Raw genomic sequence first — 17,332 nt, 5'->3', positions numbered from 1 at the left:
ATGCGGAATGAAAGTTTATCTAGGTTTCAACTTTAAAAGAGTGAACTGGTGAACTGAAAGAACACCAAAAAACCTTTGTCTAAGCCTCTCTTCTGCTGGCCTTTGCCTGCTTCAGTCTCTTGGTCTGTAAGTGGGAAAGTACCTGTACCATACATGGTTATGGTGAGGATTGGCTATGAAAATATATAAAAAAGGGGCTCCTCTACATCATATGTCATCAGAGAAACATAAATTAAAACAACCTATTACAACGGCCAAGATACAAAAACTGATAACACTAAATGCTGGTGAGGATGTGGAGCAACAGGAACTCTCATTCACTGCTGGTGGGAATGCAAAATGGTACAGCCACTCTGGAAGACAGTTTGACTGTTTCTTACAAAACTAAACATCCTCTTACCATACAACTCAGCAATCATGCTCCTTGGTATTTATCCAGGGGAGCTGGAAACTTATGACCACACAAAAACCTGCACACAGATGTTTATAGTGGCTTTATTCATAATTGCCAAAACCTGGTAGCAACCAAGATGTCCTTCAGTAGGTGACTTGATAAACTGTGGTACATCCAGACAATGGAATATTATTCAGCACTCAAAAGAAATGAGCTATCAAGTCATGAAAAGACATGGAGGAAACCTAAATGCATATTACTAAATGAAAAAAGCCAGTCTGAAAAAAGCCCAGGTTTTGCTGGGAACATAAAATTGCTCTAAAAAATAAATTCTATTAAAACCCAAAAAAGCTCATAGCCATATAGTGCCTGCCATATATACAGCAGTGCTCAATAAATTGCAACTACTGTTATTAAAACAGGTACATTAGAAATATCCTAAATGCTTCCACAAGAAATGAAGAAATATTATTACTACTGTAATTATAATAATTACTAAGTCAGTTTCAACATTTATCCTGATAAGATAAAAAGCATCCTTCTCAAACAGGTAATCCTTAAGAATCCATGACATAAATTGGATGAATGATTCTAAATCTAATATATTATTTTTCAAAGTTATCAAGTAAAATGTAAAATGACTAAGGATTCAGTCACAGCCAGTTACTTAATAAGTGCAAGTTTTACAGGCTTTTATGGTCATTATTTAAGAAAAAGAAAAAAGTTCAACTAAAGGAAAAAAAGACATGCATCTCAACAAAGAAATGGCAATACCAAAAATAAATATAATCATTGAGTTATGTTGGAAATGATATGGTTTGAGCAAGAGGTAGAATTCCTACCTATAAAGCAATCATTTCTCAGAAGAAAAACAAAATCTACAGTTTCCTTTTTTTGTTTACCTGGATGAGTCATGGTGACTGGCTCCTCTTTGGATTTATTATTGTATATGACTACAGCAACTGCATTGTGGAAAGCAGCCCGTGATATTTTCTCTTTAAAGGTGCAATTTCCCCTCTGCAGCAAGGCAATCCACTGTTTGATGTTAGGAGGGACAAAGAACCGTGTTTGAGGATCACAGCCCAGATGATCAGCAACTAAATAGATGAGAAAAGAAAAAGAAAACAGACATTAATTTTTTCAAGTAAATAAAATCAATCAAGTCTTCATCAAAGTGCTCAACTATTCTCTGGATACCATACAGCTCTAAAGCACTGCAAGCAGCTCACTGCCAACAGAGCTATAAATACATCCACAAAGGACAATGCAATGAATCCGAATCTACATCTGCACAGGGAGAGAGATGCTTCATTAAAATGTTACCTGTAATGCAAATTAAAACCATGAAAAATTCTGTTTAACTTTATAGATCGACAAAAATATAAAAGACTGATAATATCCAATGTGGGCTGGTGAAGAGGAGGGAAAAAACGCAAACACAGAGAACCCCCCAGAAACCCAAGTGACTGAGCTACCCTGACTTCTGCTCATTCATCTGCAGTTACTCATCTCTTGATCCCCATCTCCCACCATCACCACAAGGAGACTGATTTTGCTTGGGGTAAATGAGAAAGCCAAACTAATCTTTGGTTCAGTTACCCAGCAGTCTTGTTGAAATGCAAGCATGCTTGAACAAATTTCTCAGTAAGTGTCAAAGGAAATTAGAAAAGTTCAGGCCTGTATTTGAAAGTTTAAATTAGCTAAAATAACATGAAACTAGAATTAAGATGTTATTCCTCTAATTTATATTTACTGGTAAATATTACCCTACAATTTCACATTAGGATACATATATTAACTTACTATATCCACTTGTCTAACAAGATACATAAAGACACCAAAACTATCCCTTGGGACAATAAATTACATGGTCATTGTCCTACATTTGGAGGGACAGTTTTTTCAAGTACATTTAAATTTGTACTTGAAGCTCATCAACTTCTGATCCTGCAAATATGGTAATCATAGATCAGGCACTCTTTGCAAATCTTAAAAAGCTGTCCCGGTTGCTCTTTCCACTCCTCATCCTCGCATTTATAACAGGTTAAAATGAAAAGGGAAGGGCAGTTCAGAAGGAGGAAAAAAGTCACAAATGTTATTTTGAAGACTGCAGGTAGGCAGTTCCAGAGGACAATGGGCCCAAGTCCTCCTGGAGCCGGTCGCCAGTATTTTGAGGGCTGAGAGGGAGGGAGGGAGAGGAACACAGCACAAAAGGGTAACACTAGAAGCAAATAAATAATGAAAATATTAAATAAATATTAATCAATAATAAAGTGTATAAAAAGACAACACCAGTGGGGAAATGTTTGCTTTCTACACCCCAGAAGCACACTGCTTAGCAAAAGAAATTCTCTTATTATCATGGTGATGGATGTCAATGAGAGCATATTTGCTATCAGAGGTCTCCTAATACACATTAAGTGGGAGATAAATGATTTCACAATTCGCCATGATTGATATTGTCGATGACTATGACTCATCCTTTTCCTTAAACAGTTTCTGCATTCTGAAACTTTAGTCCTTTCTCAAATTAAACAGAGAGAAAAAAGCTTATGTAATGATTTTAGTAGTCAACTATTGAAAGACACAGTCAAGGCATCATGAAACTTTGAAATCCTGAAACAGACTGTTTACTTTCAGTAATATCTGTTTCACAGATAATTATGCTGTTTAAAAATATAAGCGTTTAGCCAATGTGTTATGATAACCTGTCTTGGGAAAATTTTCAAGAATATCTGAAGAGATCTGTATGCTTGTCTTCTGTGAAACATTCACTATTTTTCCTGTGACTTATCCTGTCCTCCCTATGATTTCTTACTCATTCACAGTGTAGTAAAGAGAAAACAACACAGTTATGGAAGCAGCAAGACCTGGGATCCAAATTCTAGATCAACGATTTATTAGTCGAGCACTGTCACAGGTTCAATTTTCTGATCTTCTATTTCTACTAATTTATAAAGACTGTATGTGTCAATCCCAATCTTCCAATTTGGGATTGACACATACACACTACTGTATATAAGACAGATAACTAATAAGGACCCACTGTACAGCACAAGGAACTCTACTCAATACTCTGTAATGGCCTATATGGGAAAAGAATCTAAAAAAGAGTGGATACATGTATTTCTATTACAGATTCACTTTGCTGTACACCTGAAACTAACACAACACTGTAAATCAATTATACCCCAATTAAAAAAAAAACAGATTGAAATACAATTCTTACCTTACCAGAGTTATGTATGTGAAAAAGTCTATAATAATTCTTCTACCCTTGAGTGCTGAAAAAATTAACTTCCCTTCCCTTAGTTTTCTGGGTGCCATCCTATCTTGTCCTAGTGATCCAGCTTGGTGCCATGGGGATGTTCTACACAAATGTGTGTGAAGTCTACCCACAGCCCGGCAGCACACCTCCACTCCATACCCTTTGCTCCTAATAGCTACCACAGCCCAGCAGCATGCCTCCACCCCATATCCCTTGCTCCTAATAGCTACCACTCCATTTCATTCTTTCTCCCTGATGCTCTGACAGTATCATTGTCCACTTAGAAGAACAGCAGTTTACTAATTGTCACAATGTCTGACACTGAAAAGACACACCGAGGGAAGCAACAACAGAGCAAAATCAAACACACTGAAGGAAAACTTTAAAATTCTCTTAAGGATTGCCCGCCCACTAAGAACAGATTCTATGAACAACTGCATCATCAAAACAAATGCCAACAACAGACTGTATGAGCAAAAGAATGTTCCTGCTCCCCCAAATTTATCCAAATCATCATTCACAAAAGGTCTTTGAAAACATTTATATCAGTAAGAATATAATATGCAATAATAAGAAACTCCAGTTCTTGTTCAAGGAAGTAGTTATTCAGAAAAAGAAAATAAGGGGTTTTCATAATCACTTAGTACCATGGTATGCTTATTTTATCTATCTATTCTTTTCTGTAATTAAAAAATAACTTGAACAATGAAAATAATGTCAACAGCTCTAAAACAAATTCCCAAGAGGACTGATGACTGATTGTGATTAAGTGGCACTACTGCAAAATTTAATACCAGTTGTTCATACTTGAAGCAATTTATTAAGTGAAGACATGGTAGAATGGCATAAAAGATCTATGAACTAGTAAATTTTTTTCATTAAAAGTCATAATGAAAATGTGAAATTATAGGTGATATAAAATATTAAAGTATTTTACAATTTTATTTGTCAATTATACGTCAGTAAATCTGGAAAAAAATTTTACATTACTGGAAAACTTCAGTTTTTTTCTGTATGGCCTTTCCTGTTGAGTCCAGAAATAGTTATGAGACTTTTATTTATTCCTTGACAAGAACCAAACAATTCTGGACAGGAACAATTATGGAATCCTCATCTCAACGAATATTAGCTTAAATGCTCAGCAACGTACTAAATACCAAAGAGAAGTACAATAGAACCAAACATCTTGGTCTTAAATGTTAAAGAACCACTAAATGTATTGAGGAGGCATGCCTGGCACAGAAATTAAATATCAGCAAGGTAGTTTAAAGTGCCAACACAGAGAGTGCTTAGAAATTTAGGAAAGGAAAAGAGCAACATAATGGTTAAGGTTTAGTGGAAGTTGGAGGCTAAAACACTTGAAAACTGCTCAAGCAGAAAGGAGGCGGGTGTACAAGACTAGCACAAGAACACAGAACAAAGATTAAGAGCCTCTCTCCAACTCTTGTGAAAATCAAATAAGATGATATATTGAAAGGCTGATATTAAATATTTGAATATTTAAAGGGCTCTCTGAGTGGATAAGTAAATAAATAAATAAAATCTCTCTTCCCTACCCCAGAGCAGCCTGAAGTTCTCCACTTTGATTAATTTCACTTAATAATTTCACCCCATTTCTTAAAAATGCAAACACCCCATCTGCTAAGTAGTGATGTCCACATTGTTGTGTGGGTGATGTTTCCTCCTGCGCCCTGAGAACTTGCAAGAGCCTTGTGGGGCTAGGGCACTTGATGGATGGTTGCTGGATTCCTTAGGCACGCAGCACGGGTACCCCAATGTGACTCTTGCTCTCAGAGGCTGCGTGTCTTGTTTCCTCCACCTTAAACGCCAATCCCACCACTCCTTTGCTGACCACCTCCTAAGCCTCAGGATTGTGCTAAAATATCTTCTCTGGAACGTCTTCCCAGTTTCCTAAGGCTGAGTTGGGTGCTTTATTCATGTTTCCATGGTACCCTGAGATTCCATTTATTTTAGCATTTATCACACTTTATTAGTAACTGGCTGTTTATTCTGAGTCTCTCCTAAAGCATGAGATCTAGCATCTCCGCCAGTATCTCTGGCATACAGAAGACGCTTAACTTACCTGATGACGGGAGCAAGAGAAGAATGACAGAGGGAGATTAAGCAAGACCTGATATAAAGAAAAAGCTTGTGCCAAAGACCTCTCTGTTTCATGTGGTAATGTTCTGACAGGGGTAATGTTCTATCAGTTGTTTCCTACAAAAGAAGTAAAAATAAAAATGAGCCTAACTAGTTACCCTAAATTTAGATGTTTCCATTATCAGTACGTTCTGATTATTTGCTTTTCTGTTTTCACATTAATTATAATCTCTTTAATCTTTAGATTTCTTACTTCTACCTTGTCTTTATTTTCTGTTTGTTAAATTTTAGTTTTATGATTCAAAGGAAAAAATACAATTCTTTATTTTTGTTCCCAACTTTTTTTTTTAATTGAAGTATAATTGATTTACAATGTTGTACTAGTTTCAGGTGTACAGCAAAGTGATTCAGTTTTATATATATATATATATATATATATATGCGTGTGTGTGTGTACGTGTATGTATGTGTGTATATGTATATATATACATATATATATCCTTTTTCAGATTGTTTTCCATTATAGGTTATTAAAAGATACTGAATATAGTTCCCTGTGCTATACAGTAGGCCCTTGTTGTTTATTTTATATATAGTAGTGTATATCTGTTAATCCCAAATTTCTCCCTCCTGCCCTTTCCCCTTTGGTAACCACAAGTTTGTTTTTCACCCAACTTCTTAATTTAATACATTCAGCTACTGGACTTAAGTATCTAGCTTTTGGGGCTTCCCTGGTGGCGCAGTGGTTGAGAATCTGCCTGCCAATGCAGGGGACACAGGTTCGAGCCCTGGTCTGGGAAGATCCCACATGCCGCGGAGCAACTAGGCCCGTGAGTCACAATTACTGAGCCTGCGCATCTGGAGCCTGTGCTCCGCAACAAGAGAGGCCGCGATAATGAGAGGCCCACGCACCGCGATGAAGAGTGGCCCCCACTTGCCGCAACTAGAGAAAGCCCTCGCACAGAAACGAAGACCCAACACAGCCATAAATAAATAAATAAACCCAAAGTTTAAAAAAAAAAGTATCTAGCTTTTATCCCTTCACACTTCCATGGATAAATTTACTTTCTTACTATTTCTACACTTTCACTTAAATCTAACATCTTATTTCTCTTTATAACTTATCTTTATCGGTTATTTAGTCTAGTTGAAAACGTTTACTCTTCCTTTTGTTTTAATTTTCTGTTAACTTATTTGTAAGTTTCAATTTTTTCTCTTAACCTTGTATATACTTTTTAAAATCCCCCCCACCCCATACTTCTGTTACATTTTTTTTCTGTTAGGATCTGTTATCATAATGGTCTGCAAAAATGATCTGGACCCTAGCCCTTCTTGATTTCTCAGGAACCTTGTATTAATGATCATTCCCTCTTTTTCTTTTTCCTCTCATTTAAACCTGCCTGTCTCTTCCATCTTAAAAATAAAGGAGAAGAAGAAAGAAAGATATCTCAAAAGATTCCCTTTTACTGCCACTGTTCTCAAGAGCTGCTTGTACCTGTGATTCTCATCTCCTCAGCATCCACCCATTCCTCATCACATTTTAATCTCTGCATCCAGCCACTCCACTAAAAGTGCTCTGATTAAAAGGCACCAATAACCTCGGTGTTGCTAAATCCCAGGACATGCCTAATCCTCTTACAAACTGACCTCGCAGCAACATCTGTCCCAGCTGAGCACTCTTCTCTCTTGGCTCTCAGGACTCTCATCCTCCCGGCTTTCCTCTTCCTCCTCTTCCTTCACAGCCCTCCTTCCTAGTCTTCTTGACTGACTCCATTCCCTCCACATGAGCACTCAAACCACTTGGACATAGGTCTAAGACTCTCCAGAGCTAGAATTCTCTCTACGTTGATGGCAGACTTTTTTTTACTGGAATAACGATGCTTACTAACATTTAATGCCAATCAGCCCTTTTCTGAGACACTATTTTTCAAATTTTACTTCTATAAATCCATAGTTTCCAATATATACAACTAAATCAGAATGCTAAGAATCAGGAGAGGAATACAGATAATTACACGCAGGGAAGAGATGGTCTTGCTTTGATGAGCTAACAGACATCCTTGAATGTCTTTACTGGTTCACACAGAAGGAGGCACAGGAGAGCACCTGTAGGCAGGTGTATGGACAGTCACTTTCTAATTTATTTGTTTCCTGGCAGCTTTGCCCCACTTCCAGGCAAGGCCATGGGATCACCTTGAGGTTTCAAATGGATTCTATCAGTTGCCAAAAAAACCCACCCCAAACCAAAACCAGAAACAGAAACCTAATTTAATTTGGGCATCACCTCTACACAGTCATATGCTTTAACTGACACCTACTTGAGAGCAAGCTTTAGGGGGGAGGGAGGCAGACAGATGACCTAAGATGAGGCACACAGAAGTTAAATTACATATGAAGGAGAGGCCTTTTCTCTGTTTTCCACAGGATGTGAATAAGGAAACATGTGACTCCAGTTGTTGCCGGCAGTCATTTTGTGATAAAGAGGGGAACAATCTTAGGATAAAGTTAAAGCTATGATGGCAAAGGGACACTGAAAGGGACAAGATCCTTGGTAACACTGCTGAGCGCTGAATCTCTGAACCCTGAAAGCTGCCCTACCTTGGAGTTTCCAGTTCTGATACAGGATTAATGTCCTCCTTATCTGTAATCAATCTAAGCAGGAATTTGTTACTTGGAGCACTCACACTCCTCATGTGAGTCAAGCGGCAAAGGTTCAAGACTGGGGCTTTATCCCTGCTGAGGGGATCTCTTAATCCATCGGGATCCTTGGCAACTCAAGCCCACCAAGAAGATCAAATCATAAGAAGAAAGCTTCTTGGAAAAGTCCTTTGACACAGGGAGGCAGCTGTGAAGCCAATTCTTTGCCTCCCTCCCTCCCTTGAGGGGAGTGGTAGCTATTCAGGAGCGGAGAGCTTCACTTGAAGACTAACATTTAAAGCAAGGGTTCTTGACAAGGATACATGGGTAGAATCCAGGAGGCCAGGGAAATCGTCTTTACTTTCACTAAACGCTAACTGACATTTAGCATTTTCTTCATCTATACCTCTGTAACCAATAGCAACTACATTAATTTTTGTTATCTCAAAATACTGGTAATTAAAGTTATTAAACCCACACCAAGAGCTTGTTACTTAATATGTTAATAAAGAATCACATCTACTACTATGTCACAAATATTTTAAATACGTTGATACCGTGTTTCAGTATACCTGGTTTCCTTTAATCCTATTTACTTTTGTACTGATCACTATCCTAAGAAGTCCATAGTTTTCTTTTTCACTAGACTGCAAAAGGAGTCTCAACTGCCAGGTTTAGTTTGTTTAATTTATATGATATATTTGTATCTGTTTCTATTACTTTACTTTGTTCTTATTATCCCTAAGCTTCTTTATACTCCCCCCACCCCCAACTTCTGAATGAATAAAGAAAAATTTTCTTTATTCCCCTCTTTTCTTCCATCTATATACTCAAGTTCTATTTTTTAGAAGTTACCCTTAAAAAATTAACATGCATACCTGATAAAAAGTGTACATTTAATCAATGTCTCTATCTTCTTCCTAAATAACACAAGGCTCTTAAAAGGGCTACCATAACAAAGTACTATAAACTTGGTGGTTTAAACAACAGAAACTTATTCTCTCACAGTTCTGAAGGCCAGAAGTCTTAAATCAAGGTTGTTGGCAGGGCCATCTTCCCTCTGAAGGTCCTAGTGGAGAATCCTTGCTTGCCTCTTTTGGCTTGGTAGCTCCAGGTGACCTTGGCTTGTGGCTGCATCACTCCAACCTCTGCCTCTGTCTTCACATGGCCTTCTCCTCTGTGTCTGTCTCTTCACTTCTGTCTCTTATAAACACACTCATCATTGGATTTAGGACACACCTATGCAATCAAGGATGATCTCATCTAAAGATCTTTAATTTAATTACATCTGCAAAGACCTTTTTTCCAAATAACGTTTCCACATTCACAGGTTCCAAGGATTAGGACATGAATGTACTCCGGGGAGACTACCATTCACCCCCCCTTCAGAATGAGACTCCAACCACCACCTTTCATCATATGTGTAATTGCCCACTATGCAGTTCCACCTTGCTTTAATTATCCTTTAATTATTTGTTACACTTTACCTACAGATGCTTGTCAGTCCTTACATTAGTCAGGGTTCTCCAGAGAAACAGACCAGTAAGTTATTTGTGTGTGTATGAAGAGATTTATTTTGTAAGGAACTGGCTCATGCAATTACAGAGGCTGACAAGTCCCAAGATCTGCAGGGTAAGTCAGCAAGCTGGAGAATTGATGGTGGAGTTCCAGTCCAAAGGCTGGCAGGCATGAGACCCAGGGCGCGATGATGTTTCAGTTTAACTCCGAAGGCAGGAAAAAGCCAATGTCCAGTTTGTAGGCAGTCAGGCAAGAGGAATTCTCTCTTATTTGGAGGAGAATCAGCCCTTCTGTTTCATCCAGGCCTTCAAGTGACTGGATGAGGTCCACCCACAACAGGGAGGGCAATCTGCTTTAATCAGCTTTATTCAATCTATCAATTTATGTGTTAATGTCACCGAAAAATACCCTCACAGAAACACCCAGAATGATGTTTGACCAAATACCTGGGAACCCTGTGGCCCCGTGAAGGTGACACATAAAATTAATCATCACAGTACTCCTCACATCTCACTTTTCCCTTCTGTGTTTCCTCCTTCTTACTTATTCTACATCTTTTAGAAGTTCTTTCAATGAAGATCTGTTAAGGGTAAACTTGCTTTTTCGGGTAAACTTGTCTTTACACATCTGAAAACTTCTTTCACTTTCGCTCATTCTTGAATGATAAATTAGGGTAAAAAATCTAGATTGTTATTGTTCTGTCAGCACACTAAAGATAATATTCCATTGTCTTCTGCTTCTTATGTTGAGAAGAGGCTGAACAAAACATTTTAATTATGTAGGCTCTCAAATGTAACCTACTTTTTACTTTTGAATCTAATATTTTTAAGAAGTAAAATAAATATGATTAATCACCAATTCTTACCTCTTTGGTTATATTCTGAAGAAACAAACTTTTCACTACCTTTTCATATAGAATTTTAAAGGAGAAGGAAACAATAAAATATCTTCTGTACACCTAGAGTGCTGGATATATCAATCCACATTGCAAGAAGGGTCATACGTAGTTGAACCGTCAGCAAGTTTAATTGCCAATAGCTATCCATTATCGTTTGTCTTCTATACTTAGTTACTGTAGATCTCAAATGGATTTTGATTATTTTTTATATCCTTAGAACTTATATATATCTGTTGGATGTTCTCCATGACATAATAAAAAGCATCTTAAAAGTAATTTTAAATGATGGCTAACTCAAATCACTTAACTTGAAAAGTCATGTTCAGAAATAATTTCTATTACAACTGATGTAACAAATACTTCATGCATAAGAGATGCTATAAATTGAAATAACTAAAAATCACTGCTAGGTCCTTGTACAATCATGGTATCATAGTACACATACACAAGTGCTAATTATTTCATCCACATCACTCCCCATTCCACAAAAGCATCATAACACTGAATACAACTATTTCTGAGGCCTTCTTTTCTGCTGGCTCCTATCCATCATGGATGGTTCAACATCCACAAATCAATGTGACACACCACATTAACAAAAAGAAGGATAAAAATCATATGATCATCGCCATAGATGCTGAAAAAGCATATGATAAAATTCAGCATCCATTTACGATAAAAACTCTCAACAAAGTAAAATGGGTAGAGAGGGAATGTACCTAAACATAATGACAAGCCCACAGCTAACATCATACTCAACAGTGAAAACCTAAAAGCTTTTCCTCTAAGGTCAGGAAAAAGACAAGGATACCCACTCTTGCCACTTTTATGCAGCATAGTACTGGAAGTCCTAGCCAGTGCAATTAGACAAGAAAAAGAAATAAAAGGCATCCAAATCTGAAAGGAAGAAGTAAGACCGTCTCTATTTGTAGATGACATGATATTGTATATAGAAAACTCCAAAGACTCCACCAAAACACTGTTAGAACTAAGAAACAAATTCCATAAAGTCACAGGATGCAAGATCAATATATGTAAATCAGATGTGTTTCTATATACTGATAACAGACTATCAGAAAGATAAATTAAGAAAACAATCCCATTTACAATCGCATCAAAAATAATGAAATAGGGTCTTCCCTGGTGGTGCAGTGGTTAAGAGTCCACCTGCCAATGCAGGGGACATGGGTTCGAGCCCTGATCCAGGAAGATCCCACATGCTGCGGAGTAACTAAGCCCGTGCACCACAACTACTGAGCCTGTGTCTAGAGCCTGCGAGTCACAACTACTGAAGCCCACGTGCCACAACTACTGAAGCCTGTGCGCCTAGAGCCTGTGCTCTGCAACAAGAGAAGCCACGGCAATGAGAAGCCCTCGCACTGCGACGAAGAGTAGCCCCCGCTTGCCGCAACTAGAGAAAGCCCGCTTGCCTCAACTAGAGAAAGCCCACGTGCAGTGACGAAGACCCAACACAGCCAATAAATAAATAAATAGATAAATAAATACATCAAATCTAAAAAGAATGAAATACCTAGGAATAAACTTAACCAAGGAGGTGAAAGACCCATACAATGAAAACTATAAGACACTGACAAAAGAAACTGAAAAAGACACAAATAAATGGAAAAATAATCTGTGCTCATAGACTGGAAGAATTAATGTTGTTAAAATGTCCATTCTACCCAAAGCAATCTATAGATTCAGTGTAATCCCTATAAAAAGTCCAATGACATTTTTCACAGAAACTGAATAAACAATCCTACAATTTGTATGGAAGCACAAAATACCCCAAATAGCCAAAGCAATCTTGAGAAAGAAGAACAAAGGTAGAGGCATCATGCTTCCAGATTTCAAACTATATTACAAGACTACAGTAATCAAAATAGTATGATATTGGCATAAAAACAGACACATAGATCAATGGAACAGAATAGTCTCCAGAAACAAACCCACACATATATGGTCAATTAATTTACTACAAAGGAGCCAAGAATATGCAATAGGGAAAGGACAGTCTCTTCAATAAACAGTGATGGGAAAACTGGACAGCCACATGCAAAAGAATGAAACTGGACCACTATCTTACACCATACACAAAAACAAGGGTCCTTGTTTCATGCAAATTTCTATTGACACAGTTCCCCACTATTCCTAACATTTCACAGGTGCTAGCTAAGTGTGATATTGCTGTTATCCCTTGAATTAATGATGTTAGTTAAAAGAGATGACTCATTCTCATAAAAAAAAAAAAAATTATGGGCTAGGAACAGTGTCACTCACACTAACAGGAGAAGTATTTGTCCAGAGGCTAACTGACCACTGACTGAAGGACTTTAAGCAAAACTGCTGAGGAAGGAGGTAAGAGAACATGAAAAAAAAAATCATGAAATCAGTCCCTATGGAGGACAATTAGAAAAAAAATAACACGGTGAGAGACTATTCATATAAGAAAACAAATGAGAACAGGAAGTTTAAAGTTTTCATAATCTGAGATGTTTGTAAACCAATAAATATAAGTAATGAGAAAAATATTTAAAGTTTACCCTAAATATACAAAATAACCAATGAGATTTGTTGAAGTGGGTCTCAAGATTGGCTGATAATAATAGAAAAGAATACTTTACCTAAGAACCTACTATTCGGAGGAAAAAAGGAAAAGCAGTTATTTTACATCACGATAATGTACATCCTTCAAGAAAATTTAAGTGAAAACAACTCAGAACATGTCTGAGAGATAGAAATGAGACTTTGATGGGGGCAATATACCAAGGTCAACTGGCCCAATGGAGTAAATACAAAGGTTCTTTACAGATCACAAAACTGGCCGACAAGATAGAGTACTGATAGGGGTTCCAGTCATCTACAAAACTGCAGAAATCTCATTTAGCTAAAAGCAGGATGTCTAACAAGTTCCTGATCTGCTTTACTGTTCATTTCATCTCCCACAGGATAATTGCTAGGGATAACCAGAGGAAAATGCAACCCAGACATAACATATACCCAGATTGTGAGGTGACTAGTTACTTGGAAGAAAGCAACCTATCATTTTACAGTACGCAAAACCCAAGGCAAAAAAGCTGGGTAATTACAAATCATCTCGATGAGAAAGAAAATGAAGAAATCAGCAAGAATGCACAAAATAAATTCAACTTTAAGGAAGACTCGTACAAAGTAAAGGCCAATGCAGGATGACAATATAGACTTATAAAAATTCTCCCCAAAACTAAAAAGCTCAGAAAGAGTTGAAAGTTGCCAGTAATGACAGGAACAAGCAAAGGGGCTTCTCTCAATCCCTTCCCAAAAGATTTCAGTTTTTTCAGAGCAAGAAGAATAGGAAAGAAATAGGTCCACTGCTCAGGGCCAACAAAACAATGGATGAAAACATTTCTCAAAAACTTTTTTGCTTTTGTTTCCCTGTAAAGGAGAACCACCTGAGAACTAAGACGACCAGAGCAAGGCTAAAGCACCCTGGAAATGGGCTGAGTTCATAAGAAAGCAAATATATTCTTAGGATAGGTCTCCCAGTTCATCTCAGTAAAACTGCTGTTCATAGCTTGTGCATTCATGCTGGTTTCTTCAAGTAATCTCTCATCCCATTAAAATAATTTATAATTACCCAGCTTTCTTTGCTCTGGTGTTTGCAAACTTAAAAATGTTATAGTTGCTTTCTTCCAAATTTCTAGTCACTTTGCTTTACATCACCAAATGCAAAGAATACTTCCCAGTCCTCAGCATGCCATCCTCCTCAGCAGTGTCAGAGGTAGCAAACCACTTAACTTTTGAGACAATATATATTTCTTTGGTCTCTTCCCTCTCCTTCTCAGTCTTCTTGGCTATCCAGTTGTCCCAGCACCCTCTGTTGAAAAGACTGTTCTTTTCCTCACTCAATTGTGTTGGCACCTTTGTCAAAAATCAATTGATCATAAATTAAGGGTTTATTTCTGGTTCTCAGTTCTATGCCATTGATCTATATGTCTATGCCAGTCCACAGGGACTCGTAAGTTTTGAAATCAGGAAATGTAGCCCTCTAATTTTGTTTTTCTTTTGCAAGATTGTTTTGACAATTCTAGGTCCACATAAATTTTGCTTGCCAATTTCTGCAAAAAGCCAGCTGGTATTTTCTTAGGCTTATTGAATCTGTAGGTCAGTTTGGGGGAGTACTTTCACTATAACAATATTAAGTCTTTAGATCCATGAACATGGGATGTCTTTCCATTTATTTAGGTCTTCTGGAATTTCCTGTGACAGTATTTTGTAGTTTTCAGGGCCAATGACATTTTAAATGATATTAAAAATATATTTTCTAATTGTTTGTTCTGGCATACAGAAGTACAATTGACTGTGTGTGTGTTTGTATTGATCTTGTATCTAGTGACCTTTCTAAATTTACTCAACTTTTAAAAAAATCACTCTGTAATAATAAATGAGAAACAAAGGTTTAATGACATTTAATTATGGATTAACACTGGCTGCCTTTCTCAATCCATGTCAGATGGTTGTGTATCTCATATGGTATCTGAGGTATCCTGAATGAAGAGTGATCCCACAAATGTAAAGTGGATGTCAGTGACTCCCTCACACATGTGTTTTTTCAGTTTATTGCAAAATAGCATATATACTCAGTTACATGGATTTATACATGATACCATCTACTTTTAACTAAATGTCCCTCACTAAATGGACAATGCCTTAAAAACATCCCTACAAAATAAAGCAAAAAGAAATTGGCAGAGCTGACATTTCTACTCCTGTACAACCTCTTTTTAGTTACCATAAAAGGTTTTAAAAAACCCAGCTAATCAGATTTGTAAAAGAAAGCCCCCAAATTAGAAATGATCATGAAAGACTATTAGAAATACTTATTACAGCTGTTATTAGCTATTAACCTAAGTGTTAGGCTTTAAGGTACTATGTCAAAGAAAACCAATAGAGTGGTTTAACATTTGTAAGTATAATACATATATTGGGGATAAATGTACACGCACAACCAAAAAAGTTTGTGCCCCAGTACTACAGGGAATGGGCTAGAGAGGGCACCAGTAGACACAGGGAAGCCAGTTAGGAGGCCACATTCTAGGTAAGAGATTAGAGAAGGCTGCAGTGGATGTGGAGAGAAATGGATACATTTTAGAGATATTCAGGAATTTGGATCAACAGGACTTGGTAATTAATTAGATATGGGGGGAATGGTGGTCTAAGGATGACATCCTAGTTTCTGGCATAACACACTGGGTAGAAGGTGGTGTTGACTGAAACAGCAAACATTGGAGGAGAAACAGATTTTTGGAGGAAAGATGATGAACTGTTGTGGACATACCAGGCTTGAAAGAAAATTGAGAGGGAGAGAATAATTCCACTCCCTAAGCGTACCTCCAATAAAATGTTATATATTTTATGTAACAAAAGACATGTACACAATGTTTATGACAGCATTACTTGTAACAGTCAAAAAACAGGCAACCCACATGTCCTTCAACAGCAGAATAGGTAAAATGTGATATATTCATGCACTGGATCACTGACAAAACTACTGCTATGTGCAATGACATGAATTTATTTCACCAGTATGATGTGAGCAAAAGAAACTAATCACAAGATGAAAAAGAATACATACCATGATTCTATGTATGTAAGTTACAAAGCAGGCATAATCTCTAGTGTTCAAAGTCAGGACAGTATTTACTTTTGGGGAGGGAGCAAGGGAGAAGTAGTGATTGAAAGGGGACTCCCAGGGAGCTCTGTGGAGCTCATAATGCTCTATTTCTTGAAAAGGTTCAGAGTGACGTCAATGTGGTCGCTGTAGTAATTCATCAAGCTGTGGACTTATGATGGTGTATTTTTCTGTGTATGTTATAGCAGACAAATACTGTATGACTCCATTTATATGAGGTTTCTAGAGTAGTCAAACTCATAGAGACAGAAAGTAGAAGGGTGGCTGCTAGGGGCTGGGGGGAGAAGGAAAGGCATAGTTTAATGGGTATAGGGTTTCAGTTTTGCAAGATGAAAAGACTTCTGGAGATTGGTTCCACAACAACGTGAATCTAGTCAACGCTACTGAACTGTACACCTAAAATGGTTAAGATGGTAAATTTCATGTTACATGTATTTTACCATAATTAAAAATTAAATGAACAAACCAACCAACCAACCCTTCAATAATTTTCTATTCCTCTTAGGATAAAGTCCAAAATCCTAACACAGCCTAGAAAGTACTGACCCACCTTTTCACCTCTGCTGTATACCACTCTCCCCCTTACTCTCTTAACTCCTTTCAGTTCCTCAAGCACACCAAGGGTTTCTTTGTACCTTTTGGTCTTCATATATGTTCCTGGCCTGAAATGGTCTTCCTTTCTGTGCCCCTCTTAGTTTAATATCTGCTCCTGCTTTAGCCTCAGCTTAAACATCATTTCTTCAGAGAAGCCTGCCCTGAGCATCCTAGACTGGGTTAGTTCTCTCATTTATGCCCTCTCAGCATCCTGATACTTTCCCCAAGAATTACTATTAAATAATTACTTGT

The 17,332-nt window shown here is 37.4% G+C and overlaps 1 protein-coding gene across 3 annotated transcripts in view; it reads right to left on the bottom strand.

The window, feature by feature from the left end:
* Positions 1-17,332, bottom strand: part of RNF130 (ring finger protein 130) — a 100,364-nt gene that overhangs the window by 69,492 nt on the left and 13,540 nt on the right. For all 3 annotated transcript variants that reach the window (XM_082379330.1, XM_082379329.1, XM_082379328.1), the window contains exon 2: positions 1,297-1,491. In XM_082379330.1, coding sequence (XP_082235456.1) covers positions 1,297-1,491 — 195 coding nt within the window. The remainder of the gene's footprint in view (positions 1-1,296; positions 1,492-17,332) is intronic.

The sequence above is a fragment of the Balaenoptera borealis genome, assembly GCF_965194805.1.
Source record: "Balaenoptera borealis genome assembly, chromosome: 2".
In the NCBI taxonomy this organism is placed as follows: Eukaryota; Metazoa; Chordata; class Mammalia; order Artiodactyla; family Balaenopteridae; genus Balaenoptera; species Balaenoptera borealis.
This window is presented reverse-complemented; position numbering and strand designations above follow the sequence as displayed.